Source organism: Ctenopharyngodon idella, chromosome 3 (genome assembly GCF_019924925.1).
Source record: "Ctenopharyngodon idella isolate HZGC_01 chromosome 3, HZGC01, whole genome shotgun sequence".
NCBI classification, from domain to species: Eukaryota; Metazoa; Chordata; class Actinopteri; order Cypriniformes; family Xenocyprididae; genus Ctenopharyngodon; species Ctenopharyngodon idella.
The window spans coordinates 35,088,953-35,116,603 of record NC_067222.1 but is presented as its reverse complement, the minus strand read 5'-3'; the positions used below and the strand labels follow the sequence as shown (position 1 = coordinate 35,116,603).

General features: G+C 38.4%; 1 protein-coding gene across 2 annotated transcripts; it reads right to left on the bottom strand.

Moving 5' to 3' along the window:
* Positions 1–764: 764 nt before the first annotated feature.
* Positions 765–27,387, bottom strand: epn2 (epsin 2). 2 transcript variants are annotated; one of them, XM_051886690.1, is made up of 9 exons: positions 27,190–27,387; positions 20,612–21,403; positions 13,939–14,051; positions 9,169–9,270; positions 8,064–8,190; positions 6,280–6,447; positions 6,046–6,135; positions 4,492–4,689; positions 765–3,586 (listed from the first exon to the last, which is right to left on the bottom strand). In XM_051886690.1, exons 2-9 carry the CDS (start codon positions 21,204–21,206, stop codon positions 3,216–3,218), a joined length of 1,764 nt encoding a protein of 587 aa, XP_051742650.1. In that variant the 5' UTR covers positions 21,207–21,403; positions 27,190–27,387; the 3' UTR covers positions 765–3,215. The 2 variants fall into 2 exon arrangements, with proteins under 2 accessions (XP_051742650.1, XP_051742651.1); XM_051886691.1 differs by lacking the exon at positions 27,190–27,387 and adding an exon at positions 21,565–22,075.
* Positions 27,388–27,651: the final 264 nt, after the last annotated feature.

Here is a 27,651-nt window from a genome sequence, read left to right as displayed (position 1 = left end):
GCAAGACTGTCCCATGTCTTAAAAATGCCCAAGTGCAGTGCCCTTAATGCATACTAAACCCACACTACCGCTCCGAATCGGTATTCAAGGCTAAGCGTATCCCATCATGCATTATGTCTGGGAACTCACATGCCCCGAAATCACAAGATGTCAATGAAAACATTTGACTGTAAGTTAAATTAATTAGGCTATATATATATATATATATATATATATATATATATATATATATATATATATATATATATATATATATATATATATATATTACATATAATTTGGTAGTAAAATATAAAGTGTTGCACATTTTATTGATGCAAAGATGAGTAGGCTATGTGTATGTTGTACATCATTTGCAACTGCTTTTTATCACTTAAAGAATCACCACAATTTTAAAATTGCGTCTTCTGTTAGTTACATAGCGACCACTGAACAGACATTTAGAAGTGTATTTTAAAATGCAAAGTACTGAAAATAATAATAAAAAAAGCTGTAAACACTTGCATTTTTTGCAAGACTATAAGTGTGTCCCATCGGGTAATCAAAAGTTCTACACACACTTGCAGTCTTCACGCCCACTTGAGCCAAATACAGGAAATACGTCATGTAAGTAGACAAGTGGTCAAGTGCAAAGACTGCAAGTGTTGGTATTTGGACAGGGCAGTAGTAATATCTCAATAATACTAAAATAACCCTGTGTCTGGTGCCATAACAGGATGTGATGTTGGCGTGTTTACTGGCAGCATGAAAAGACAGCTCAAAAGTCATTGATACAATTTATTTGTTTTACCACTGCAGCTACAGGTCCTTTATCACTTGCTGTGGTTTAGATGGCAATAAAACAATCACTCTTCCTGTGACTTTCCTACAAAACCATTACACAGAAATAAGGTACACAACAATATGTTACAATAGAACAGATGATAAATTATATTATACAGTTATAATGCCAACAGGTTGAGCACATATCCATAAAAAGCAGCCTGCTCCCAGTAATATGAGACAGTTTGGTAAATACACAGACACAATAACATGGAAAAATAAAATGTTATGCATGTTCACAAGGTTAGTCCTCCACAATAAATGCATAATGAGTACATAATAACAGAAGAACGAGTGATACACGGTAACAGCAAAACAAGATGGCCGAGACGAAATCAGCTAGATATCGTATGGATTCGAAAGTCAAACTAGTCTGCATAATCGAGTACAGTGATGTTCACTAGCAGGGAGTCTCGTTTAGCAGGAATAGAGCCTGCTTAAACCATCACGTCCATCAAAAGCGCATTACATACATCTTAAAGCTTTCTTTGCCACAACCACCCCCCAAAATGCCTGAGTATGCCTGCAGATTATTGACCATAACACACCCAGGCTCTGCTACAAGGCTGCACATGGCAGTACTACCGCAATATTTCCAGCAGAGGTCACTAGCTCACAGATGAGAGAAACCGTAGAGTCCATACTCTAGCAGGAATCAAGAAAACAAAAGCAGTAATATTAATGATGATAATAATAGGAGAACAATTGAAGAGAGATAAACGTGTAGTCAATTAGAAAATGACCGCAGCTCTGCATTTAAAAAGGACAAGCAGAGTCACTTTGGTAACTACTATTCGGTGGCAGATATTGCCATCTTGTGCTTAACTGGTTGAATTAAAAAGTGTAGACATAGCAAGCCACACGACACACCAAAGTCTAGGCGTTCTTGCTTTAAATCGACTGTTAATTGTGATATCAAACGATTCATAGTCTAGTTTAAGTCTCATTTATGACTTATGATAAAACCGTGGCCAAAATAAACTCATTATTTGAATACAGAATGCAATTTAACCACAGGTTTCTAGCTGCAGAAAGATGCATATGACCCCTAACGTACATTTATACCACATATTCAACATCAAAAAAAAAAAAAAAACTAGAAAATCGATCATACAATCCGTTACGGGATCCCTCCCACACTATAACCTGTCTTAGCATCGCCGCTCATTCTCGTAACACTATAAGAAAGTTAGCTTTCCATACAGAACTGAGGATTTTGTTAACAACAAGCTTTGATATACATTTCTCCAATGTACATGAACGGATTGCATTAGGAAGCAGTGATTAGTGATACAGCTGTCGGTTATAACAGTAAGATGCATTAGGACCTGATGAAGATGAACACAAATTTCCTCCCGTTTCCCTTTGCTCCATCCATCCACACGCACACATACATAAATAAAAAAGAAAACGTTACTGAAATGATCACATTTCAGGTTGTTGGATACTCACAGAGAAGCTAAGCGGATGAATTCTAATCATTAGTATCGATTAGCTGTGGAAATATGGAGCTGTGCTGTGCAAATAGTGAGCCGTATTGAATTGAAAGAACCCATTCACCCAATAAACGTCTTGGGATTGTAAAGCAGTAAAAAACAGGCTTCGGTATAAAAGTTGAGCCGTATTACGATATGCAAACCAACTCCCCGTCGTGCATTAAAAAAGAAAAGGAAGAAAGAACAACTCTCCACTTCAGTATGAAGTTCATCTTTCAATGCATCAGGTTTGAAAGCATTCACACATGCAGTTCACAGACTCGCTCTTTGCTCGCGCCTTAGTTAACGGTTTCCCATCATTTCTCGCACTAAGGACTAACGGTGGGCAAACAGTCAAAGGAAGATAAATCAGAGCATGTGCAAAATCCCTGCTTGGAACATCAAAATCATTTCCATGTAAACTGATAGAGAGTCCTCTAAACTGTCTACTTAAGCGTACTGTAAATACACATAGTGTATATGCACTGCGTAGAACGTACAGGCTGCTTGGATTAAAAGGGTTAGCTTTATATCTAGCACGCTGCTCGAAAGACTAGAAATTAGAAAAATTAAGACAAACCAGTACTCCTAGTTTCAAGCCTCTGATAAGAAAAGTAAGCCATCAAAAAAGAAGTTAAAAACAGGACCCCTTTGAACGGGAGAGACGCTGTATCGCTGATGGTTTCTTTCGAGGAAATTTAGAAACGAATACCAAATTGCTGTATGGTACCAATCTCTGACAGGAGAGGAAGGGAATCACCTGCCAGTGTAAAACCTGTAAACACCACTGATACTCCCAAAAGTCTCAAAATAGCACACCGGTTTGGGGGGGACACAACCGACTATGTTGTCTATAGCATAGAAATGGGATAGGAGAGAGATTTGTGTGGGTTTCGGGGAGGCAGCCTATGTTGTTCCTCACAATAAGAAGGGGTTGGTTGTGCCGCCGGCTTGTGTTGCTGCGCCCGTGGGCGGCAGCCCTCCGCTCATGAGCGGCTGGGGCATGGACATGGATGCTGGGATCCCCATGTTTGGCATCATCTGGCCCACAGGCCCAAGAGGAGCCATGCCGGCAATGGGTACCATTGAGACGGGACCGACTGGGGGCATTGAAGACAGAGGCAGGGGATCGTTGCTTCTCTGGGCCATGCTGCTGAAGCCCTGACCGCTCAGGCCCATCATGGGACTGACTCTCATCTGGTTGAGGGTGGGCGGCTGTGGCTGGTTCACCTGGAAGGGGTTGATTTGAGCGGCAGGTGCAGGAGCAGGAGCTGAAGCTGCTCCTGAGGCTGAAACGAGACCAATGGGAGATAAACGTGAGCTCAATGCTAAACAAGGGCTTTTAAAATCCAAATTTAAGCTTTTTTTAAGACCTGCACAAATAAAATGTCCATTTAGAACAAATCGATACAATCTCAAAATAAATCATGCATCTCAAAAACTTTGACTTAACTGAAAAGGCTGCTCAACAAGGACTTGATACTTCTTATTAGAAAAACAGGTAGTTTAAAAGCTAGTTTCAAATATGCAAGTCATGTTTTATTTAATATGTAATGAGTTTGGTTTATGTACCAATATATCAATACATACTCAAAGGAATTAGAGCTTGAGCATTATTAGATTTTGCTGATACAATAATAATGTGTTTAAAGACAGATTACAGATTATTGCGATACTAGTAAAACCTATATAATGAAAATGTTTATTGTGGAAGCAAAATATCAATAATAAAAAAAAAATAAAAAAAAAATGCATAATGCAGGATTTTTTATTAAAAAAATAAGCCTGAAATACACAGGACTCTGATTTTGAAATGTATATGCTTTACTACTTCCAGCCAGATTACAATATAAAAACCATAAGGTAAACATAATTCATCACCAGTAGATCAGTAAGCACAAATAAATGTGCTTTGATCACGAACTGCTCTGAAAGTGCGAGTCTGTAGAATGTGCAACAGCGTCGCATTTTGACTTAAATATGCATAAATTGCATTAGACCATATCACAATTAGTGCTTTTCCATCCATAAATTTAAGACCTCTCAAAACAATTATTAAGGCTTTTCTTAAACCATTAAGATATTTAAGACTATTTACAAGCTTAAATTTATAAAACTGAACTAAAGACTTTTTAAGGACCCGCGGGAACCCTGTAAATGTGGTCAAATGAAACATGTTGTTGGTGAAGGGTACCTGCAGCAAGGAAGGGGTTGGAGACTGGAGGCTGCTGGAGAGGCTTGCTGACCAGAGAGTCTAGGTTGACAAGAGCAGCGTTGGGACCCAGGAAAGACTCTGGAGTTTTTCTGGTTGGGCCGCTCGGTACGTCAAACAGATCTGAGCCTACAGACAAGCTGGTCTGCGATGGCAAGGCAGAACTTCCTCTACCATCACCTGCGAAAAACATCACATCCTCATGTCATTCTCAACAAGAGACAATACTTAACTAGCAAACTGTAGGGATGCATCGAAATGAAAATTCTGGGCTGAAACTGAAACTTCAGGAATGCTCTTCTCAAGAGTTATTTTTTCTAGCTATCTAATGAGTTCATGGACACTGAATAGCTTTCTTGAGGTAAATGTAATGTTAAGTGACATTGTATAGCCTACAAGCTGTTTTATTGATGTCTTTCCCCGGTTGAAACTCTGAGCGAATACATGAGGCAGAATTCATTTCGGTAAGATGTAATGTATCTTTCAGCATATCCTCTGATGTTTATTTCTGTGCTGTAATAGTAGTAAAGAGGAGATGAGATGATTGGTTCATGTGCGCTTGATCCGTGCTGCTGCTTGAACTGATCTGTCACGGCATATTAAAGAGCGACAAAACATTTATTTAATTTCATAATAAAATCGACAGAATTTTCAAGATGAGACTTCGCTTCATATTAAAAATAACATTAATGCGATTATTAGATGGCCAGCGTGCTACAAATGTTCAGAGAAGTTTTGTTCATGCTGCACATCAACAGAAAACAGCACAGACTTAAAGATTTTAGATTTAAGAAACCATATCATTACAGGTTAAAATCGAGAAATTAAAGGATCACCTACCTTTTTACTTATGGAAAAAATGTAACTGGCACTGCGTTCCGTAAGTAGATAGGGAAGGCATAGGACATACAGCGTAAGCTTTTTGAAGAATACGAAAGTACGGTTTTGGCGGAAGCACTTGTGTTCCGATCATTTGTGTCTATAAAGCATATACATTTTTTTCTAAAATGACCGATCGTTTCGCTAGATAAGACCCTTATTCCTTGTCTGGTATTGTTTAAAGCCCTTTGAAGCTGCACTGAAACTATAATTTTGACCTTCAACCGTTTGGAGGCCATTGAAGTCCATTATAAGGAGAAAAATCCTGGAATGTTTTCATTAAAAACCTTCATTTCTTTTCGACTGAAGAAAGAAAGACATGAACATCTTGGATGACATGGGGGTGAGTAAATTATCAGGAAATTTTTATATGAAAGTGAACTAATCCTTTAATATTGTCAATCCAGAGCTAGTGCCCACAGCTGACATGTTTAACTGTTGTAGCTTATCCACATTGTGTGCACGAAACAGATGCTGAAAACAGTCAAAATGTGCCATCGCAGAAGCGCGAATTAAATGTCTGTTTCGGTCACTGATTTTGGCCCTCCAAAAATATTTCGCCCCGAAATCGTAAATAGCTGTTTCAGCCGAAAATTTTCAGTAGCCAAAATTTCAAGGCATCCCTAGTAAACTGTAGTAGTAGTGGTCAGCATTTACCTGTCAGTGCTGAAGAGCGAAGACTGTCAAACTCGGAGAGGTCCTCCCTGGAAGTACCATTTGGTGTGGAAAAAAGATCAAAGCTCCCAACTGAGAGAAATGAGAGATGGTTGGGATTAAAAATAAAGCAAGCCTTTAATTTTTAATGTATGAGACATCAAAAAGATCTATGAATGCAAAATAAGAGAGCGGAATGTAACACAGAAATACATTTTGAACGTTTTCAGAGCTCACCTGTGGCAGGAGCTTTGGGGCGGGTGGCAGGCATTGGGCCCCAGGGATCAGCAGCTGCAGGAGCCGAGGTCGACCCCCAGGGGTCACTGCTCTTCAGAGGAGTGACCGAGGGAGAGGCACTGGGAAGACCCCAGGGATCCACAGGAGCAGCTGGCTTAGGGGCGGAGCCTGGAAGATACACAAAGATGTGTTAGCAGACATCTTAAGTAACACTACAATGAAAAATCACTGCCACTTTCCTAGTTGGACGTTCTTTTATTATAGCATTTATAAAAAAAAACAAAATAAAAAAAAAAAACAGGATGAGTCTTCAAGTCGCAATGTAACGGAAGTAGCGTCAGATCTTTTCTTCTGTGTTGTGACGTACATCTGAGTGAAACGGATTATGAAAGAAAAAAAAAACCTAGGGCAAGTACTTCTATCCATCACTTGCTAACTGGATGGAGTCTGATCTAAACGCAAGTTTGCAGTTGAGTTTAAGATGCTTAATTATTGGAGAAGTCCAGCATAAGTCACCAGAGAGAAATCTGTCATTTCACTGGAAGGTCAAGTTGACTAAAAGTTGATTAAAAAAAATTATTAAAAGTAAAAAAAAAAAAAAAAGAAAGAAAAAGAAGAAACATGCTCGTTCACTAAGATGCATTTAGAAAATAAATGGGGTAAATTTCCATTTCATGCTGACTTGAAGTAATTTGCACCTATTTAATTATATTAAAAACAGCAGAAACAACAAGAGAAATTCTATTTTATAAACGAGTGTGACAGGTGATGCAAGTTAAATGGGAGTGAATGTGACCCAATTCTGAAATATACAGTGTTCAAATTGGCAGTTTTGCTGTTTGCTCTTCCAGAACACCTACTCAGTCCTTCTCTCCATGCGCTTCATGTCTTTAGTCTGACTTAATTTTCAGAACATTTGCAAGAGATTAGGAGAGAACTGGGCTGTTCGAAGAGGAACCCCTTTACAGACTCTGTGCTCGCTCTACCAGTGCAGATCTGAATACTGAGTCTCTTTTGTTTTGTGCACACTGGAATGCACAACTACCGGCCTAGCTACATTACTGAGGTGCCACGAAGAGCTACAGGCCCAAACAACATTATGAAATAGAGCCTGTAGGGGGAGGGGGGATATAAAAGAAAAGGGAGCTTTAGGTTAACAGGTTGTCTTCACATCCTGAGCATTAAGTTTTTTATATGTGACAAAATTAGATGTAAATCTGCCTTAAAATGTAGCAAAAACCTTCTTCTGGTGAGATAAAAGTGCACTTTTTTTTTTAGAATACAGCCTAATGTGATCAGCACAGCAGGACGCTGATACAAACTGTTGTCAATGCGCTATTATTAGCCACAGACAAATGTGATCTTGTACGTGAAGGGTGTTTACTTGTGAAACTAGCTAGTGTTGTGTGTGTGCCAGCCTTCAAGGTGATAAAACTAAAAATAGTGTTGAATGTTAGGGCTGGGTGATATATTTTCCTCATCCATTTGATAATATTCATAATATATCTCAATATTTATATATTTGCACCAATTGGTTTAAAACTGATTTGTTCCCCCCCGGAGAAATCATTCAATCTATTTAATTGCTGTTAAGCAGATGTTTAAATGAAAGAACTGTAAAAATGTAGATAAAATGCTCTATTTAAATGGTCACAAAACCAGGAAAGACAGTAAAACAAGTTTAATGACACACCCTTTAGGAAACATAATGGTCAACCAAAAGTGCATTTTAATCATCATGATATTTGCAATCTTATTTATATTTTGTGTGTGTCTGTGTTTACCGTAGGACTTCCAGGGGTCTGAGGCGGGGACTGCTGCTGCAGCACCTGCTCCCCAAGGGTCCGCCGCTTGAGCGGCAGGGCCCTCGAGAACCGGGTCCATCAGATCCATCAGAGAAGACTGTGGAGGCTGAACACACAATGATTGAGATTAGTGCCCACAGATACATCCTACTATCCAAAGCAATCACATCAGCTACAGTGAACATGAACTTGATAACCGATCTGAATATAAATACTCACATTGAGTAAACAAGGGGTAAAAAATATTATATTTTGCATATATAAAATATAATATTCTTTTTTTTTTTTTTTTTTTTTTTTTTTTTAAGAAATTCAGTATTTTTATTCAGCAAGGATGCATTAAATTTATCAAAAGTGACAGTAAATGTATCACGGTTTCAATAAAAATGGTTTTCAACATTGATGATAAATGTTTCTTGAGCATCAGCAAATCATATTAGAATGATTTCTGAAGGATCATGTGACACTGAAGACTGGAGTAATGATGCTGAAAATTCAGCTTTGCCAACACAGGAGTAAATTACATTTGAAATATATTCAAATAGAAATTTACTTTAAATAAATTAATAAATAAATAAATTAATTAATAATATTTCACAGTATTTCACAGTATTTTAGATCAAATAAATGTGCATAACAGACTTTTCGGTCTTCTATCTTTTTAACTGTAGTGTAAGTGTACATTTATATATTCATAAATTTGAACCTAAATTCAAACCAAATGGTGACTGAAAAAGAAAAAAGGTCTTTTCTACTTCTTTACAGAATCAGTGCATTTTTCTCCTGACTGTGAGGGAAAATATTATCAGAATTCTGCTCTACTCCTCTGTTAGCTCGCACTGTCAAACTAGGCCTTTGGCGTCTGAAGAATTTGAATATGGTGCAAAGTTTACTTTCATGGGGGTTTTGAAGCATGGGACAACATGAGGTTGAGTAAATTATGAGAGAATTTAAATTTTTGGGTGAACCATCCCTTAATAAATGAAAATGCAGGAGGTGAGGGATGTATAAACTAGAGTTTTGTGTGGCCACAGATTCAGTTCAGGCCTACTGATGAGTTAAAGCGCTCAGAGCCTACACCTACCTCTTTCTTCTTCTTGGCCACTTTCCCTGCGTTGGTGTCTTTACGGCTTTCTTCCAGAGCCATCTGGAGCCGTAGGTCATCCCCACGACGCATCCTCTCCTCCTGAACAACCACACACAGACACACAAAAGAATACATGTTATAGCGCATGCATTATGGAGCGCATGCCGTCTGCTGAATCACAGCGTGAACCTGCCACCCTGTTGCTGTGATTCATCATGATTCAGCATCATAATTCAGTTACTGAGGTATGTAAAAAATTTGAAGATTACAAAATTACACACTGAAACCAAAACTCAATTGTGTTAGAAAACCAAGAGACACACCCGGCACTTTGTTTCCTCATCGGGTTGCTTTCAAAGGGCAGAGGAGACAGGAAGGAAGCGAGAAATGTAAAGTATGTTAGTAGGAAGCAACTAAAGATAGGCTGTAATCTAGTCCCTATGTTAATTTGGAGGCAGTAAATAGCTTTGCATTTGGTTAGCCATATTCATGACAATTAAACCTTTCAAGCTGAAGAGATCTGCTGTAGGGTTCAACTAATGTACTAAATCAACACCAATATAGTAACTTTTTTGGCTGATAATCAATATTATACATTTATAAAACTTAAAAATAACAGTAAAATGAGGCAATGGCTTTACCAATTGGCAATAGGCTTATGTAGAAAATGGGACTTCTTTTACTTTTACGAAAGCAGTCATATTTGCGTCTGGTAATATACAGTCTTGGGCATTTCACTTTCATTTGCAATTAAAAAAAATTATAATCAAAATCACTGAAAACTATCAGATATTCATAAGGTGATCAATCAGGGCTGCTGCGGTTTAGTGCTGTCAAAGGTTGGGTTAACTGAAAATTTCAAACACGTTTATCTGTGAAGTTTCTAATATTTTTCTGTATTTTGGGCCCTGTTTACACCTGGTATTAAGACGCATTTTGGTTGATCGGATCACAAGTTGACGACACTAAATACAGGTGTAAATGGGGTCTAAAACATTTGATCTTGTCTACTTTCAGATGTTTTGTGGTGTGTACTTTACCTAACCTGAGAATAATAAGGTTAAAGGTGTTAAGATCAAAGTCAGTCAAGTCTGGCCTAAATTATAAGCATTTTAAATTACTTATATACTTCTCTGCGGTATTATCTTATTCAAAGTCTTAAAACACTATAAATCAAGCTTCGGTAGACAGCTTTTGTAATTAATTACATTTCTTTTAATTGGTTACTTTTCTTTTTATAATAAACAAAAATGTTTGGTGTGGTCTTGTGACTGTCAGCAGAAATGAAAGCTGATGCTGTTTTTCCATCATCATGGGCGCGCTTATGATGTAAATTGTGTGAGCTTTTTTTTGTGCATTAGACTGAAAGACCTGAAAAAACCCTTACATTTACCCACCCACAGACCCTTCCCTCGAAGACATCAGGACAGAAGTGGTTTAAAGTGGGCAAAAGAGACAGATTAAAACACCAGGTGTAAATGGGAACGTGCCTCCCTCATCCACTTGTGATCCGATTGTGATCCTGTTATTAAAACGCATCTTAATACCAGGTGGAAACAGGGCTTTAGGTGTAGAGTCGTAATATGGAGCATGATTGTACAGAATGATTTATGTAGGAGGCAAAGACAACAAAGAAAAGACATTGTTTACCCAGCAGAAAAGTCTGAGATGAGCAATGCTCTTTCAACATTTCACTAGAAGCCTCATTATATTAACGGTTCAAATGCTACAGTTCCCTTCACCTCGTAATGATCACAAATCTGGGACATCTGACTGTCTCATACAAATATTTCTATTTATGAAATAACCCCTAGCTTGCCTGACAGAGAAAGAACTCACAGAATGAATTCCCCTTTATTGACACCTGATAACTATACGCTAACTGGTATAAGAGGGCAAGTAGTGCTACACAGAAACGTAGGAATTCCCTACTGCGCACCTCCCTCTCAGACGAGCCCCTCCTCACCAGCGCCAACATGCCTGTTTGTTTTTTTTTTCATTTGGAAATTTAACCCAGATGTCCAAGCACGCACACACAATTCCTTCACATTATTCTTGGAGCAGCAATCACTGACGAGTCCCAAGCATAATCTGAGCTTCCAAGAACATTATATTTCCTACTCTATCAGCTGCCCCACTTCATCACTTTTATAAGACGTGCAAGAAGCGGTTTTAAATCCCAGTGAGAAAGTTGTGTGGTTGTACGGCTTCCAAACTAATTTGTAAGTTTCCTAAACAATATCCTCTTTCTGGACTGGCCCGACTTTGCAAGAAAAGGACAACTATGCGGATTTGTGTAATTTGTAATTGGGAAGAAAGAGAGCCAGTATAAGGTCATATTTCCCATTTCTTGAAGTATGCACACTTGGAAGTATGAAATGGACGTACAGTGAAAGCAGCTTTCGTGTAATGAAAAAGCCCCCAGCTTGCAATTAGAAATGAAACATTTTCCCAGAAATAGGGAAACTATCACCATTGCCTAAAAATACATTGAACTGGCTAGTATGTGTAAAAAGTACAGGTGCATGGGAGGCACAGTACGGTAAATCTCTGTCTGATAAGACCACATACAAATGTGTCCATTCCTGAATCAGCTATTCAAAGCTGTGAACTTTTAGAAAATCAAATATTATGGTGACAAATACTGGCCTAAACATTAAAAAAAAAAAAAAATTACTCTGTCACAAATATTTTTCCACATTTGATGCAGTAACCCATTATGTTCACCATTTTGCTAATGGTGGACCATTAGAGCAAGTCATTCTCTAAAATGTGTGCTGATTGTCTGGGTGGTGAAACAATATGGTGGAGTGGTGTTCATGCATATTGGAGCAAACTAAAAACAAGCAGTGAAAATAACCAGAGCTAATAACTGCAATAAGTTATTTCGAGCTCAAAATGTGGAGGAGTTCATAAAGATGCACAGAAGTTATAAAAAAAAAAAAAAAAAAAAAAACTGATGCTGTGAAAAGGCCTCACACCATGTCCAGAGCAGGTGCAGCTCAATAGAGTGCTTCAGGGATGATGTATTTTTGGAGGCCAAAATTCAGAAACGAGTTAGCATTTTAACAGTCCTGGATCCATCTTCCTGAAATCAATGAGGTTTTTGAATAGGTTTTTGGTTAAATGCCTGAAATAAGGTCTGTGGTGAACACAAGCTCAAGATCATTTCACATTTTATTCTACAACATAAAATACATCAGTTATTTTATTAAAGCTTTTGTCTTGAAAAAGGGCGGTTGCTAACAAGTGGCTAAATGGGACTACAGAGGTTGTCAGGGACATTAAACACCACGCAACAGATAAACACATCTAAACACATCACTAGACCGTTTGTGTTTATAATTGTGCTCTTGCCAAGTACATAAGGACTAACTGGAAGAATCAGGTCATGGCATCTTCCGGGTTAGCCTACAAAAATGTGTCATCACTGCACCACACAAAAGCAATAAAAGCTCTCTTTAATGTACCTCTGTGCTGCTAGGTAGACCTGCCAACCATGAAATCTCACTGGTCCAAAATCCTACTCATAAGAAGGGGTGGGAAAAAATATCGACAGTGCGATATATCGTCACCCTTCTCTGTGCGATACGAGAAACGATATGTGGCCCCAAATATCGATATTTTAATTAATAAAATAAGGCTTTCTGTCTAAATAGATTTCCCTGCTCCCAGCGTCGCTACTTCAAGCCGGCGCTCAACACATGAATGAGGGAAACGTGAACATAAGTTAACTAGCCTAAGAAAAAGAGGTTAACGGGATGGCGGACAGCAGTGCGAGTAAAATAATAGATGCCCCGGTCACGTTTAAGTTCAAAGTCTGGATGCACTTAGGATTTTATACTATTGTTGTGACAAACGTAGACATCTTTGACGTTCTTCACAGAGCGCTTACACAGATATACACAGGAGCGTTTGAAAGCAGGCGTCTATTAGCGGATATATCAGGGATCTGCTGACAGACACCTGCTTTCAAATGCTCCCATGTGAATCTTTAAGCACTCGGTGAAGAGCGTCAAAGATGTCTATTTACAATATGTTTTAGAAGCGTTGATCATTGTAGCCAATCACAGACATATATGTTGAGCGCGTGAACACACAATGGCCAATCAGAGGTGTTTAAGAATCCGCTCAATAGCGCTCAAAATGCTAGGCTATGCTGGTATCGTTACATTTTTAACATTTTAAAATACCCAAGTCGATACCTTTGACAACACTATTCCCAGAATTATTTAAGGAAGCTGGTAAACACTGTTCACAGGTTAAATAAAAGAGGTTGGTAATTTTTTTAATGTACCAGGTTTATATAAAACAAGTCGATAAGCAGTTAACTTAGGCTAAACGTGTCAGTTTACACGCAAAGAAAAGTTTAAGCTTTTAAAAAGTATACACATAAAAATGTTTAATTTACTTAAAATGTTAAATTTAATTTACAGACTAAAAAACTTTGTGCTGTTTTATAACTGTTTGGACTTCAAAAAACAGAAAACCTGCACAACCTTTTCACTGGCATTTTGTTTTCATAGATAGACAGAGATCGTGATGTATCATCATAGGATTGTCCAGCAATATATTGATTATTGCAGAATCGCTGTATCGTAATATCGTTATTGTGAGCCATGTATCATGATCGTATCATATCATGAGGTACCCTGCGATTCCCACCCCTGCTCAATAACTGTACATTAAACATCACAAATCTTATGATTGGCTGTGCTTGTGTCACGTCACATAAAAGGTGACGTTAGAAAACATGATGTACTGCACCTGCTCGGCAGCCTCTCGACTCATGGCAAGAGCCAATTGCAACTGTAGCTCCTCTTCTCCACTCGTCTGAGGCCTAGCTTGCTCCAACTCTGAAGATGCATTGGGAGATGTGGCTGAAACAGACAAAACACAGATACAATGCCATTATCATTCAAGCACTACACTGCTACCACACCTGGCTGGGTTATCATAAGAAGGGGATCGGCCTAATTACTGCCAAACGGGTTTTATCAGTGACTCATTCCCCAAAACGACAAAAACAAATGAAAAAAGGTTCTTGCTCAAAGGGTCTTATCAATAACTTTATGTCCGTCATTCAAGTTATTTAAAGAAGCGAAGTTCAACATTGAATAAACATCCATGAGAAAGCTGTCAGGCCGGAAGAAAGAAGCCGAACTTCCATCTGCATGCTGGGTAAGTCACAACAGCCTGCTGATTATAAGCTTGTTGCTAATGCAGTGGAAGAGAGTACTTCCTCCTTTACTGATTGGATTAGGGCAAGCCATGTGCTTAGGAAACAAGCATCTCAGAAGCACACAAAGCAGTCACAGGCCATTGAGAGCCAAACACCTGACAACGTATAGGTCAGAATTAACACTACGTTCAAAGCAAACACAACTGTCTGACAAAAAGAACTGTGCATTTGTGTTAAGGCTCTGATGTTTTAAGTCTCCATCATTAGTCTAGGCGGTCTTGTTGTAAGCGGCATCAATCAATAGACTGCTCGTCTGTGATCCATAAGATCTCTGACAGCCATTAGGCCGAGTCTTGATGTATCACTTCAGTAACGATAAGAAACACTGGACCCGGAGTCTCTCAGTGCCTTTAGAAACACAAGCTTCCCCGTTTCTAACCCTCGAGGGAACGGAAATTACGACCAAAGGGCTTGAGATTCTGTGGGAAAAGCAGTGAAGGCGAATAGGGGAAATGAGGTGGCGTGAGCGTGGTGCTTTGGTGAGATCACAGATGACATCACAAGTGCTTTCAGTCCGCACCACGCCACCCTTATTGGGCCAATGTGGAAATATGACTCATATACAAACTGTGTGGCTCAACGTCAGTTTCTTAGAATCAAAAATTAAAACAACAAGAATATTTTTTTTTTTTAATCACAGACTGACTGAGAAAAATGTTTGATTGTTGAAATCCTAGTCTACTTTTTTAGGTTATTCTGACCAATAACCACACATTTAAACAATAAGAGGCTGACTGACATGTAAATCACCCAATCAGATTAGAGCTTGCCGTCAGTGACTGTCTCTGTAAATGGTCTTGGCTCATCATTTCACTAATAACTATGGTTCTGTTCATCAGACATGCTGACATCAAGGTTATGCACAACCAAACTGCAGTTGTTCTTATTTGAGAAACAGATGGATGTTTGACTGATAGTACTATGCAGTCTCATTTATATTCTGGAAAAACACTTCAAAATGCAGCCAAGATATTGATAAAAGGCAATAAATGTTGTCACATTGTTTGACAAATTCATCTAATAATTTTTAATAATTAAGCAAAAACTAAACTAAACAAACAAAGTAAAATAACTAACTAAAATAGGCACCAATGTTATTGGAGTTTGGCTGCATTATGTTGGCTGACACAAAGGCATCTTTAGAAACTATTTAAACCAAGGTCAAGATCTTTCCTTAGCTAAAGGACACAGCAAATTAAACCAATAGGGAATCTCAAGAGAGTCTCATCCACTGCTCCGCAACCAAACTTGGGACTAAAGAAAAATAGTAAGCATCACATCATTTTAAATGCTTTCCCTTGGTTGTGTGAACCTGTGAATATCTCACACAGTTTACAAACACAGAGTTTTTTTATATGCATAAAACTGACAATGGACATGTTTTCAGTACCATGTTCATGACCCAGACACCTTAAAATAACATTGCAACACAATCACGGAAAGTATACAGTGTGCAGAAAGGGGGGAAAATGCTTATTTTGACGTATTAAAATGACTTCATGTCAATAGGTTTCTAATTTAGAAACTAGAAAGGTTTTCCGTCAGCTGTTTTATAAGCAGTGCCATCACATTCACTTGACTAGAACAGTAAGGGTGTGTTCACACTTGTTCGGTTCGTTTGGTTCCTTTGGTCTGGACCAAAAAAAAAAAAAAAAAAAAAAACCATTTAGTCCTGGTCCGATTAGCTTTCAGATTGGCAATTTTAATCACAGAACCAAAAGATACCGAACCTAAAGGCACAGAGACACGTTCACAACTTAAACGGTTGGATTTAATGACGTTTTGCCTATTTTGAGAACTTACCGAACATCCAAAACAATGCTGTGTGCTGATGTAAACGCGCTTGTTGTGTGTGTGTAGCCTGCATATGATGGTATTTTGGCCAGCTGGGAACTCATGAAGAGCTTATAAAATGTGTAAAGCAGTCAAAACAGCAGCGGAAATCCCTCCATCACACACACACAAACGATCTGCTGCATAGAGACGCGTGTCTGATGCCTGTGATGGGCAAACTCACGACTAAGACGTGAAAAAAACAATATGCGCGAAGATTCTGTCCTATTTAGGGTATCATCTTCCTGTTTTTGGTTCGAATACATGTCTTTGGTCCGCGTTGCATTCATATATCAGTCGAACCGCACCAGAGTTCATTTGGAAGCGGACCGAGACCCACCTTTTCAGCGGTCTCGGTCCTTGTTTGGTGTGCACCAGGGTTCGGATGGCAGCGTTCACATATGTTCAAATGAACCGCACTAACAGAGCAATCGCACCAGGGTTTGTTTTAATCGAACCAAACATGACAAGTGTGAACACACTCTAATACACTTGTTGACAGCATTTAAGTTATTACTAAAGGAAATGGACATCAACTTTTTGCAACAAAGATTTTAGAATTAATTTTATATATAAATTACCACAAATATATATATATAATTTCTGATTATTTAACAGATCACCTTCATATCTAATCAACTTATAGCCTTTAAATGGTCCTGTGACATGACAAATGAATAAATAAACATTAAAGTAGTCTCTCAGTTAATATGACTCATTAAACTGCATGGACAATGCAGTTAAAGTGATTTTAGATGAAGTTTTGCATATCACAAATTGCAGGACTACCACATTTTTAGGGTAATATGTAAATGCATGACTAGTAATTTTGGAGATTACACTTACCAACATGTTTAGAAAGTACTTCTATCCACATTATTCATTTAGTTATTTTGTTTAGGATCCCAGGACAATTTTGATATTGTGCTTCTGCTTGATATTACTAAAAACAATATCCAAATTTCATGTCATTTATAAAAAAAAAAAAAAAAAAAGTTTTTTGCTGTCCAGCCAAATCATAAAAATACATGCCAAAAATAATCTTCCCTTATCTTTTGTCATTGCATGCATTTGTTTTCACACATCAAGCAATCACATTTGAGCTTCTGTTTACTATATTTGATGGTCTCTATGTACATGCACTGATCAATGTTTATATATGAATAAAAGCCTATATTAAATCTGTTGATCATAAAGCTTGGATTAAACTTCTCAATTCATATGGGTTATTTTTACGATATCTTTTTGAAGCTTGAAAATGTTGATTACACAGACTTTCAAATGGATGAAAGAAAATGAGAGAATATTACAAATATCTTCATTTGTACTCTGAAGATGAATGAAAGTCTTCCAGGTTGTGAAGGATAATTGTCATTTTTGGGTGAGCTATATCCCCTTAACTTATAGTCAGTGAAAGACAAACCACAGGATAAAAATATTTTTAAAATCTGTGATTATAGATCAGGAAAACTAAACACTAGAAAATATTTTTATCAAAAAGCTTCTGTCGTACAACACTGAATTAATTTCACAAACCAACAAAACCAAATCTTAATCTTTAGCACAGTCTGTTGAAGTGTGAATTACATTTGACTGAGAGCCCATTTACACTTTCTGGAGAAACAATACTAGGAAACTAGGACTGGAATGCAAAACACTCCTGCTATCGTATCAGCTTTTCTTCTAATTTTCCTTTTTTTAAATGACTCAGCTGTTTACATACTCTTTCATGCTATGAAGCTCCCCATACACTCTTTATTTTTAACTACATTGTTCAATACAACACACTTAAAAATGCAACTGAAGACAAAGGTCACACAACGAGAAAGTCACAAAACTAAGATTTCTAACTTTACACCATACGGGTGATTAAAATACACTGGCTGACTTTTCTCAATAAGATTATCAAATCCTGTATAAAAAGGGGCTGGGGGTAGTTGGGAAAAAGGGAGAGAGACAGCTTCCACCCCGAAGCACGGGGCAGAGCAAAAGACCTCTGGGAATTCAGGAATTCTGTCTTCCTGTAACAAGCTCAGGGAAAGGGGTGGGGCATGGACGGCACGCAGCTGTCCAGGGCAAACGTACAGCCACTCAGTGCTGCAGGGAGGCACAACAGAGGATGTATCTCCTGCAGGATAACAGCAGACAAGCAGTTTCCTGGTCTGCAGTGTAAAGAATTTGCCCCATGTGGTCAAAGCTCCAGGTGTGCAGAGTTTTTCAAAATGAATTCCACAGTTGACTCCTTTACAACAGCATCAGCCCAGATTTAGTTGTTGCCATTAACAGCAACAATTCATAAAGGGAAAAGATCAGCAGGCTACCAACCTATTACTGTCGGTAAAGGGCTTAATATTGTCCTCAAGAATAATGCAGCCTGCAGCATTTAAAGCAGCTTTAGTTCCACAGTTACAGCGATTTTAAAAACCTGCTGCACTAAACAAAACCCTCTTGACCCTGAAACTAGCCTGAATACAATCTGGTAAACTTGTGGAGCATTATTTTTGTTCAAATCTGTTTAAATGTGCTACAGAAACATACAATACACTTTTGAAAGAGCTATAACTAAGTCCACATGAAATCTGAGTATGCAGAAAAATACATTTCCACAAAATTCAAATGCCCATCACTAAAGTCCTATTCACCTATAAAATAGACAAGAAAATACATTGCCAGTGTCAGTAATTATTCAGGTTGAGAGAACTGAGTCTGTCTAGGACTCCAGAAGGAGTCCTTTCTTTTTATAATGCTTGATCAAAAGCTGCAATGTTTGCTATGATTTTGTGTAGCTACCCATCAAATGTTCAGCCAATAACACAATTTTGGGGTTCTAGAGGGACCTCAATGAGAACAATGAAGGTGCGTCACAAATTTGCATACTTGTGCACTATTCTATGTCATTTTGTAGTATAAATAGTGTGATAGAGCTGCATGAATAATTATTAAAAGAATCTCGATCAAGAGATTTTTTTTTTTTTTTTGGTAAATGTGTTTACATCGTAGTTTATGCACGTCTTCTCATCGGATTTAATTCGTATCCACCTCAGTGGAGCACATACGTTTTTTTTTAATGCACATTTTTAGAATCTACATGCATCTAGGTGTTTCCATCCAGCGTCTTTTTATGTCACACCCCAAAATTTGCATAAAAATATGTTGATGGAAACATAGCTAATGACTCATTCACTCAAGAGATCAGTTCAAAAAGGCTGATTCATCCAGTAATTAAACAAGTGTGGTCTTTTTTTTATGGAGGACTCATTGAATCATTCATTAAAAGCTAATAAAAAAATAAAATAAATCAAAATTACATTTTTTATACACACTACATCAGTGGTTCCCAAACCTGTCCTGAAGGACCGCCAGCACTGCACATTTTGTATGTCGCCCTTATCTGACACACCTACTTCAGGTCTTGCAGTCTCTACTAATGAGCTGATGAGTTGAATCAGGTGTGTTAGATGAGAGAGACATCCAAAATGTGCACGGCTGGGGGTCCTCCAGGACAGGTTTGGGGACCACTGGACTACAGCATTAACATTTGTCAGAAACTCTAGTAAATGACTTTGTTTTTTTAGTTCTCTATTCAGAATCATGGGAGAATCATGATTCTCAATTCATCCAGAATCATGCAGCTCTATAGAGTGAGCACTGTGTTCAAACTGAAAAGAAAAGGTGCATTTCAAATACTCAGATGCAGCAGTTATTTTTGATAATCGATTAGTTGGCCGATTATTTCTTCGATTAATCGGATTTAAAAAGCCCAATTTTCTTTTTTCCAATTTTCATTGACAAAACACACTATTCCACATCCTGCCCAATGCTGTCCTTCAAACAAACTAACTATGAAAACATTTATAGTGAATATATCTTTATCTATGCTATGTGCAAAAGAGAAATTATCACACATTAAACAGCACACACATCTGTCAATGCACCTGACAGAGTAAGCTATGTTAAACATTACACTAATGCATTAGCTTGAAGCTTAAAATAAAGAATTCTCATGTTTTGGGCAGCTTGGATCACGTACCCCGCAGCAGCTCACTCTGTTTATTTTTAGATGCATTTTGTCCATAGAAATACGTTATTCAGTGCTGTGATTTGACGTTTTCCATGCACGGTGGGTAGACGTGACTAATCGATAATGACATTCACTGTCGATGATTTTCATTATCAATTTTTCAAGACACTGGCATATTCATTACATTTTTTTTAACATCAAATATTTTGGCTAAATATCTGGCTTGATCTGATCAAACTGTTCACAGCATTTTTACCATATTTAAAACCATTTTACCCTACAGTTAGCACCAAAAATGTGTTTGGATTCCATGCCTGGTAAGTTAACAAGCTAAAGAAACTTACATCCATGATATGATGCAGGTGAGCCCTCAGACTTGCCGTACTCTTCCGAGTAGCTGGTGGAGAGGTTGGGCTGGCTGGAGCCACGGCCAAAGCTGATCTGATTGTTGCTGCCCACACTGGTGGCGACCTGTGCCATGCGCTCCTTAGTCTTCAGGGCCTGAGAGCGCTCACCCTTCAGACGGTCATCATCCTTGAGAAGCACCACCAGCTGCTTGGACTTTTCTCTGACGTTGATGCCCTGGTCTTTGCCGTCCCGATCGATATACTGGAAATCTTTCAGCGTCTGTATGGCAAAGATGTTCTCTTTGCACTGCAGGGCCACTCGCTCGGAGCCCGTTTTGATCAGGTAGTCCAGCAGCGTCAGGGCCTTGTACACATGCCGCCAGTTCTTTCCATGGTCATTCAGCCTCTTCCAAATCATGCTCATTATCTCCGAAAAGGCCACCACATTGTAAGTGAGGTCGGCGATCTCTGACATCAGAGAACTGGAGGGGCCCCACGGGTCATTGGAAGTTGCTTCCCTGACCTTCTTCTCTGGCTCTGTATAGTTATTTACCACATTTTTCATTTGCCTCCGAATAGTTGAGCTTGGCATGGTGGCGTGTAGTGTTAAAAACAATTGAAAATAATTTTTTTTTTTTTTTTTTAAATCTCAGTTTTTCTTCTCAGTCCGTTGTGCAATAGTTCGAACCCACGTTATCTGTTTGAACAGTTTCTCTCTATGTTACTCTGCGCCTGTTAAAACCATTTCCACACAGAGAAGGAAGCCAGCTCGATGAATTCCTCCATTACCTGAAACACAAAACCAAATAGAAAAGGTTCAAACGAGAACTTGTAATAGTTGCTAAGCACAATTAGACTACATAAAATCTAGAGTGCATAAAAACAATAAAGGCAATTATTATCATCTTAAAAAGAAAGTGATCATGCCGATAAGCGTTACATGTGCATACAGAAGTTTAATGGTCCATTCCCAGACTGTAGTTTGCAGCTCCTCCTGTTGATACCACAGTTCAGATAAAGAGAAATGGATCACAGCTGTTCACTTTTCAAACTAAGCACAAGTAGAAGTTTACCACCCAGGTACGTGTAGAGTAAAACTTAACTGTGTACACACAGAAGGGCAGCTTAGTGTGTGAAGTGCTTCCTATTACTCATCTTTACGGTAACACAACACTCATGTGGGAAGAAATCTTATTTCCCAAAAGTAATTGCAGCATACTTTGTTCTCCATTACAGTACGGCATGTAAAATCAATCCATGTTCTGAGCTCAAACGCGTCAGTCATGTCTGCTAGTAAAATGAAGCATCAAAGTCATACTAAATATAAGTTTCCTGTTCTGAGCACACCGTGACGCTTCAACTGCCAACAAAACATTTCAACCCATCCCATAAATTCATTAAAAGCCACTGAAATGTGACTCCTGCTCTGCCGTGTAGAAGCCAATAGAGCAACCCCCACTGCTTTTCCCCCCAGCCCGCATACACATGAATACAGCCACGGCCTAATGAAACATCTGCTGCTTTAATGACCAATTCAGACCGAGCACATCAGAGGAAGAGAGGGGCAACTGTATCACTACCGGAACAAAGCTCCAGTGGCTCTCACTGTGACGGGGGCCCAGGAAGCCAGTACACAGGCCCGGGTCTGTGTGAGGATCCAAGGCAAGTGGTGGCCTCCTCCATACTAAAAGAACAGGTCTGGCAATGTCCTGCCAATATCAAGGATTCTCAGTGATCAATGTTGAAGCAGAGCCAAAGACCCAGCAAAGCAAGTCCTGTGAGCAGCACTGAGCACTAGGGCTGCACGATTTATCGCGATTAAATCGCACGCGACTTGGCAAAGGCTGTGATTATTTTATTTGCAGCTTGTCAGAGCTGTACGGCTCTATGATCAGTAGTAAATGCTTCTTCATCTGAAAGCCAGAGGCGCTCTTGCGCAAAAACTCTAAATATGCCCTGCCGCAGAAGTAGATAACACGCGTGATATTGCTGTAGCTGAATAAACAGAAGATTGAAACGCTTTGATTGATTAAACATGACTAATAAACACACGACTGCCTTATTCTGTATAAGAAGCCACACCATCTCACAGAAGGATGCTCAACTGTCGTTATGAAATGAGTTTGGAGTAAAAGCATGTTATTAAATGTTGTCTTTTGTTGGACAAGATGTTAATAAATGCTTCATGTCTGGAAAGATGTTTGACGTGTGTTGCTTTTTCAAATGTACATTATAAGCAATTCAAACTCACAGTGCTTTCAGATGGATTAGCATTTGGAGCCATTCTTCATTGACAAGCTGCGCATAAAAAAATAAATAAATAAATAGCAGCCTTTGCGATTTCTTAAGCCATTTATTGTGCGATAAATGGTGCAGCCCTACTGAGCACGTTTATATGTACACCAATCCGCTGACAACTACCAAAAAAAATCGGTTTATTGAAATAACCAGATTTACATGCCACATCTAAAAGAAACAAAAATCCCCAGTGGTGATGTCAAAAGATAAGCATCAATGTTTTTTATTCAGAGAGCATTCTATTTATCATGCGACTTGTGATGTTAAATAAAGCATTACAAACCCTAGAGTATTTAAAAATGTCTGAGGGACTCATTCACCACTCATATTTGAAGTTTCTACAACTGCATGAGATAAGAACATTTTTATGACTGGTTCAAGGAAAAATTTGTAGTTTGCAATATATTTCTCCTCCCCTTCCCCAAGGCTGGATGTACTTATATCTACCTTATAAGGACGCTTTCCTGTCACATATAACACGTGCACTTCAATAAGCTGACAGAATGCAGGTTTAGGTGTTTACATTCCAGGCAAAACCGAGTGGGTTCAAGAGCCAAAGAACCCGATCTGCATCTACAATATTCCGTTTTGACAACACTCCTCTCACACTACATAGAAATTCTGCTATGAACATATTTTTTAGTAATCACAGCAGTGTTTTGTCAACACCAGATCACTACATAACTTCCTTATTCTGCGAACTGTTGATAACCTCCTTGAAATGGCCTGTGGTTGAACTAACAATAACACTTTCTCCTTAACAGAAAAGTGAACGGAGCTGTTTTACATACAATTTTTTTTTTTGAAATCCTAAGCCAATTCTGAATAAATATGGGCTGAAAAAACAAAACAAAAACAAAGCTAATAATTTCAGTTCACAGAATACACAAGGTCCAATGTGTTTTTAAAATTAGTGTTGTCAAAAATATCAATATTTAGATTTGTATCAATACTGAAATATCTGAAAAGTTTCCAGTACTCCTTTTCTGCAGTATCAATACACCGATACCAGCTGTCTGTTCTCTCCGATGGCAAATCGATGCACACCCGCCTCCTCTCACTCACTCGTCTCTCTGGCTCTGGTTGAATTGGCATTACAGGGTCTGAATTTCGGCATGGGGTTGTGTGTATTGCGCATCATTTTTGTCATTCCCGCAGTTTCGTGCTGACCAAAGGTGCGCGCACATAAAACTGTCTTTTAAACACCAAATTGAGTGGCTTCCTGTGATTAAATGGTCAAATACACACAAAATTACGTCAAAATGTCCATCTTGGCAAGTATTCAGGTGTAAACAGTCAGTTTTGGAATGTAAATTGTTGAAAAGGCATGTTGTGCAACAGTATATTGGATCTGTGCAGCTCTTAAAGTTAACTTTTACAATGAAAATGATCCAGTGTTATTTTACATTAGATTACTTTAATTTCTGTAGCATTTTTTTTACCTGAGAACTACTGTTAGACCCAGCTGAAAAGCTTAAAGCTGTTTATTTCAGTTGTCTCTATTCTAATGTATTTGTGCTCTCGTTTGCAATTTGTTTATTATTTTATTACTGATTTATTTATTGTAAATTTAATTCAAAACTTCAAATAAAGCCTCCCTGTGCTGTGTGTAAGCTATTGCAACAAAATTATCAAAAAAACTATGATATAAAAATAAAAAAATCTGTATTGCAGTACATGTAACAGCTTTCCCTGTGGTATCAAATATCAGTGATTTTCAAGATATCGTATTGAAGTTGGAAATTCCAGTATCGTGACAACACTAGTTTAAAGCAGTTAAAACTCTCTGCAATATTACAATGCATTGCAAAATGCTGACATGATGTGAGTACAGCAGTCAAAAACATCCGTCTAGCCTCGAACAAGTTTACACAGAAAAACAATGGAAAAGTTGTAGAAACAGTCTATTTAATGGCCCTTTAGACTACATTAATCTAGCACCATCAAAAAGAAATTCCTTATTCTGAATATTTCCTTGAAAAGTTGTGAAGTAATTTTTCTAACACAGTTAAAAAAAAAAAAAAAAAAAAAAGCATTAGGCCTATAATGTAAAAATCAAAGACCCCATTAAATAGCTTGACAAGCAGAGTTTTCATTTCTGTTGATGCACTGCCTTTTGAAACAAGCGGTTTGCGTGAGACACGCTTTACTTTTAACAGCCAATAGGCTTTAATCGTCATCGATGAGTCATGAATCACTACTTGCCATCTCATTCCAGAGCACATCTGATTGGACAACAGTCTGTGCACTGCAGAATGAGTCTTAAATATTTTGGTCCATTTAGTAAGAAGAGAAAAACTGTTTTTGATTTCATGTGGATTTTAACAATAAGAAACTGTAATGCAAAATTACATACAGGCACCAAAATGAAAATAAGCACACACTACATAGGCAATATAATTTCAGCAGCAAAAAGCAACAAGCAGCAAAAATCACCAAAATCACGCTGACCTTGCTGCACACAGCAGTTTACTTGACCTATTCCTCCATCATTTGACATGCGCGGGCCATGTCCGGCCGCATGACACCCATGCAGAGAATACTAATCCTGCATAAGAAACACCAAGAGCAAGTTCTGCACAGCTGTGAAGGACAGTTTACCCAGATATGACTCAATCCAAACAAAAGATAGTGTGCATGGCAAGTGCCAGCATGTCTCACATCTTTAGGATCCATTGTGGAAGCGCTAAGGAAGGGTGTATGGTGGCAGAATGAATCCAGCGGCGAGAAAAGGCAGGTGTAGAGACATTGCACGCTAAAACACTACAAAAATTTGGTGGGTGCACACATATCTAGAATTTTGCCACAGAAGTCAGGTCTGCAGGGCGAACTGAAAACTGAATTGGCTTGTGAGAATGGGCGCATAAGCACTGCATATTGCTCTCAGGTAATCCAGCCGGTTCTGCCACTTCAAGTAAACTGTGTCCTATATAATACTACTGACATGTCCTTGAAATTACACATGTAATATATCAATGTTATAGTATTTTCAAGCTCTAAATCAGCACAAAAAAAAACATCATGACAATTGGTAAACTCCAGTTGCTTAATAAAGGCAGCTGATTCGCTCTGGCTCAGTTGTCCTTTAAAGACTCTGTTTGTCTAATTACATACAGGAAGCAAAACACTAAAAGATGAAGATGCATATGCTGCAGAAATTGATCACAGAAAAAACAGACAATGATTCTCCTCATCACGGGTGTGTCCACTAAGCGTTCAGAGGGGGAATCTGTGTGAAATGTGCATGTTGAGGGGATAAAACGGCTCTGTCCGGTCACACTGTCCACAATCTTTGTAGTGTCGACAAAACAAACTGGTCAATCTACAAATCCGTCTTTACACAAACTTAAGCAAATGATTTGTGACTACACAGATACAACTACGACAAGACTAATCTAGAAACACCGTAAATGTAAACAGGGCAGAAAGCATTGGTTGAGTATCTTAAGAAAGGACTGTATACCAAAGTTAAGTCGTGGTAAAATATTTATACAAGATACCATAGCTAGACGAGCTACCCTTACAGCTTATATACTGAATAGACCAAGATTACATAGATGAATAGAAAATCTGTGTTTACAACTCCATTTGAATGTATAACTATTATACAAACACAAAATCCCAAGCCAACAGTTTAACCAAACAAGGCCGGTTACAAATGTATTAAAGTATCAAGCTAACTTTAGCGCATTAGCAAAACCAAACCAATAAAACGTCCAATTGTTGACAAAAATAACAAATAAACCTTTACTTAAATGTCCGTGAGTGTTTTAAAAGATGTATAACAGCAACGTTAACGACTTCAGACCGTTTCCATTATTAACGTTTAATTGCTAACTAGCAAGCTAAAGAAAGCACGACGAAAGTTTCATCAACTGTTAGAACTTTTAAAAAACTATTTTATGCTACTAATATAATTTTGTTGAAAATATCGTAACGCTTAGCACACCCGAGTTATAGTGTTTTGGTGTCTCATTTTTGGGGATAACGACTTTTTAAAAGCTATAAAGTGAGTTTAAGTATTAGCCGCTTAGGCTAGCTAACTGTGGCTATGCTCTGACTAACTTGCTAGTTTAATCAAACGTCGCTCTAATTCTTCTCACACCCCAAAGGAAACCCAGCTTTATCATAGTCCTTCACTATCCGCGGTGTTTATGTAAAAAGAAAGAAAGAAAACCCTCTTGGATTAGTTAAAACCTCAAGCCGAAATGTGTGGTGCTCGGTGGAGATATCGCCACACTGAGAGAAGCGACTAGAAAACAAAAACAGTAACTTACCAAACCTCCTGTGCTGATGATAACCGGGGGTAACACCCGGCATAAGTACAAACTACTCGTATGAGAGATATAGAAACTTTATTTTTTAAGAAACGGCCGAGGTGGTGTGTTGATGTGAGCGTTAGTGTTAGTGTGCTGAGCTTGTGTGTGTGTGACACCCACACCGTTCAACATGGCGCTCTGACTGCACATTCATCCTCCTCAGGAGGGGCGAGACAAGCCAAAGGGTGTGACCAAACTCACTGGGTTTCATTCTTAAAACGGTTTATTTCCCAAATATCACCGCTGCGAGCCTCTTTACGTCCATGAAAGTAAACCAAGACTCCCATTACACGGTGTTCAGCTGAAATGAGTGGATATTTTTCGTCATCGTGGAACTAGTGTGCTCTTGAATTACCGAAACTGATAAAATCGACGGAATGTGGCCCCCATGTGGGCTGAAATTAGACAAATCTAACTGTA

What these genes read in the sequence shown, in the direction of transcription:
- epn2 (XM_051886690.1), bottom strand. Translation starts at nt 21,206, where the DNA reads ATGCCAAGCTCAACTATTCGGAGGCAAATGAAAAATGTGGTAAATAAC. An exon ending in ACCTGCATCATATCATGGAT is followed by an intron (nt 14,052 to 20,611) that starts GTAAGTTTCTTT and finishes TGTCTGTTTCAG; the next exon opens with CCACATCTCCCAATGCATCT. An exon ending in TGGCCAAGAAGAAGAAAGAG is followed by an intron (nt 8,191 to 9,168) that starts GTAGGTGTAGGC and finishes TTGTGTGTTCAG; the next exon opens with CCTCCACAGTCTTCTCTGAT.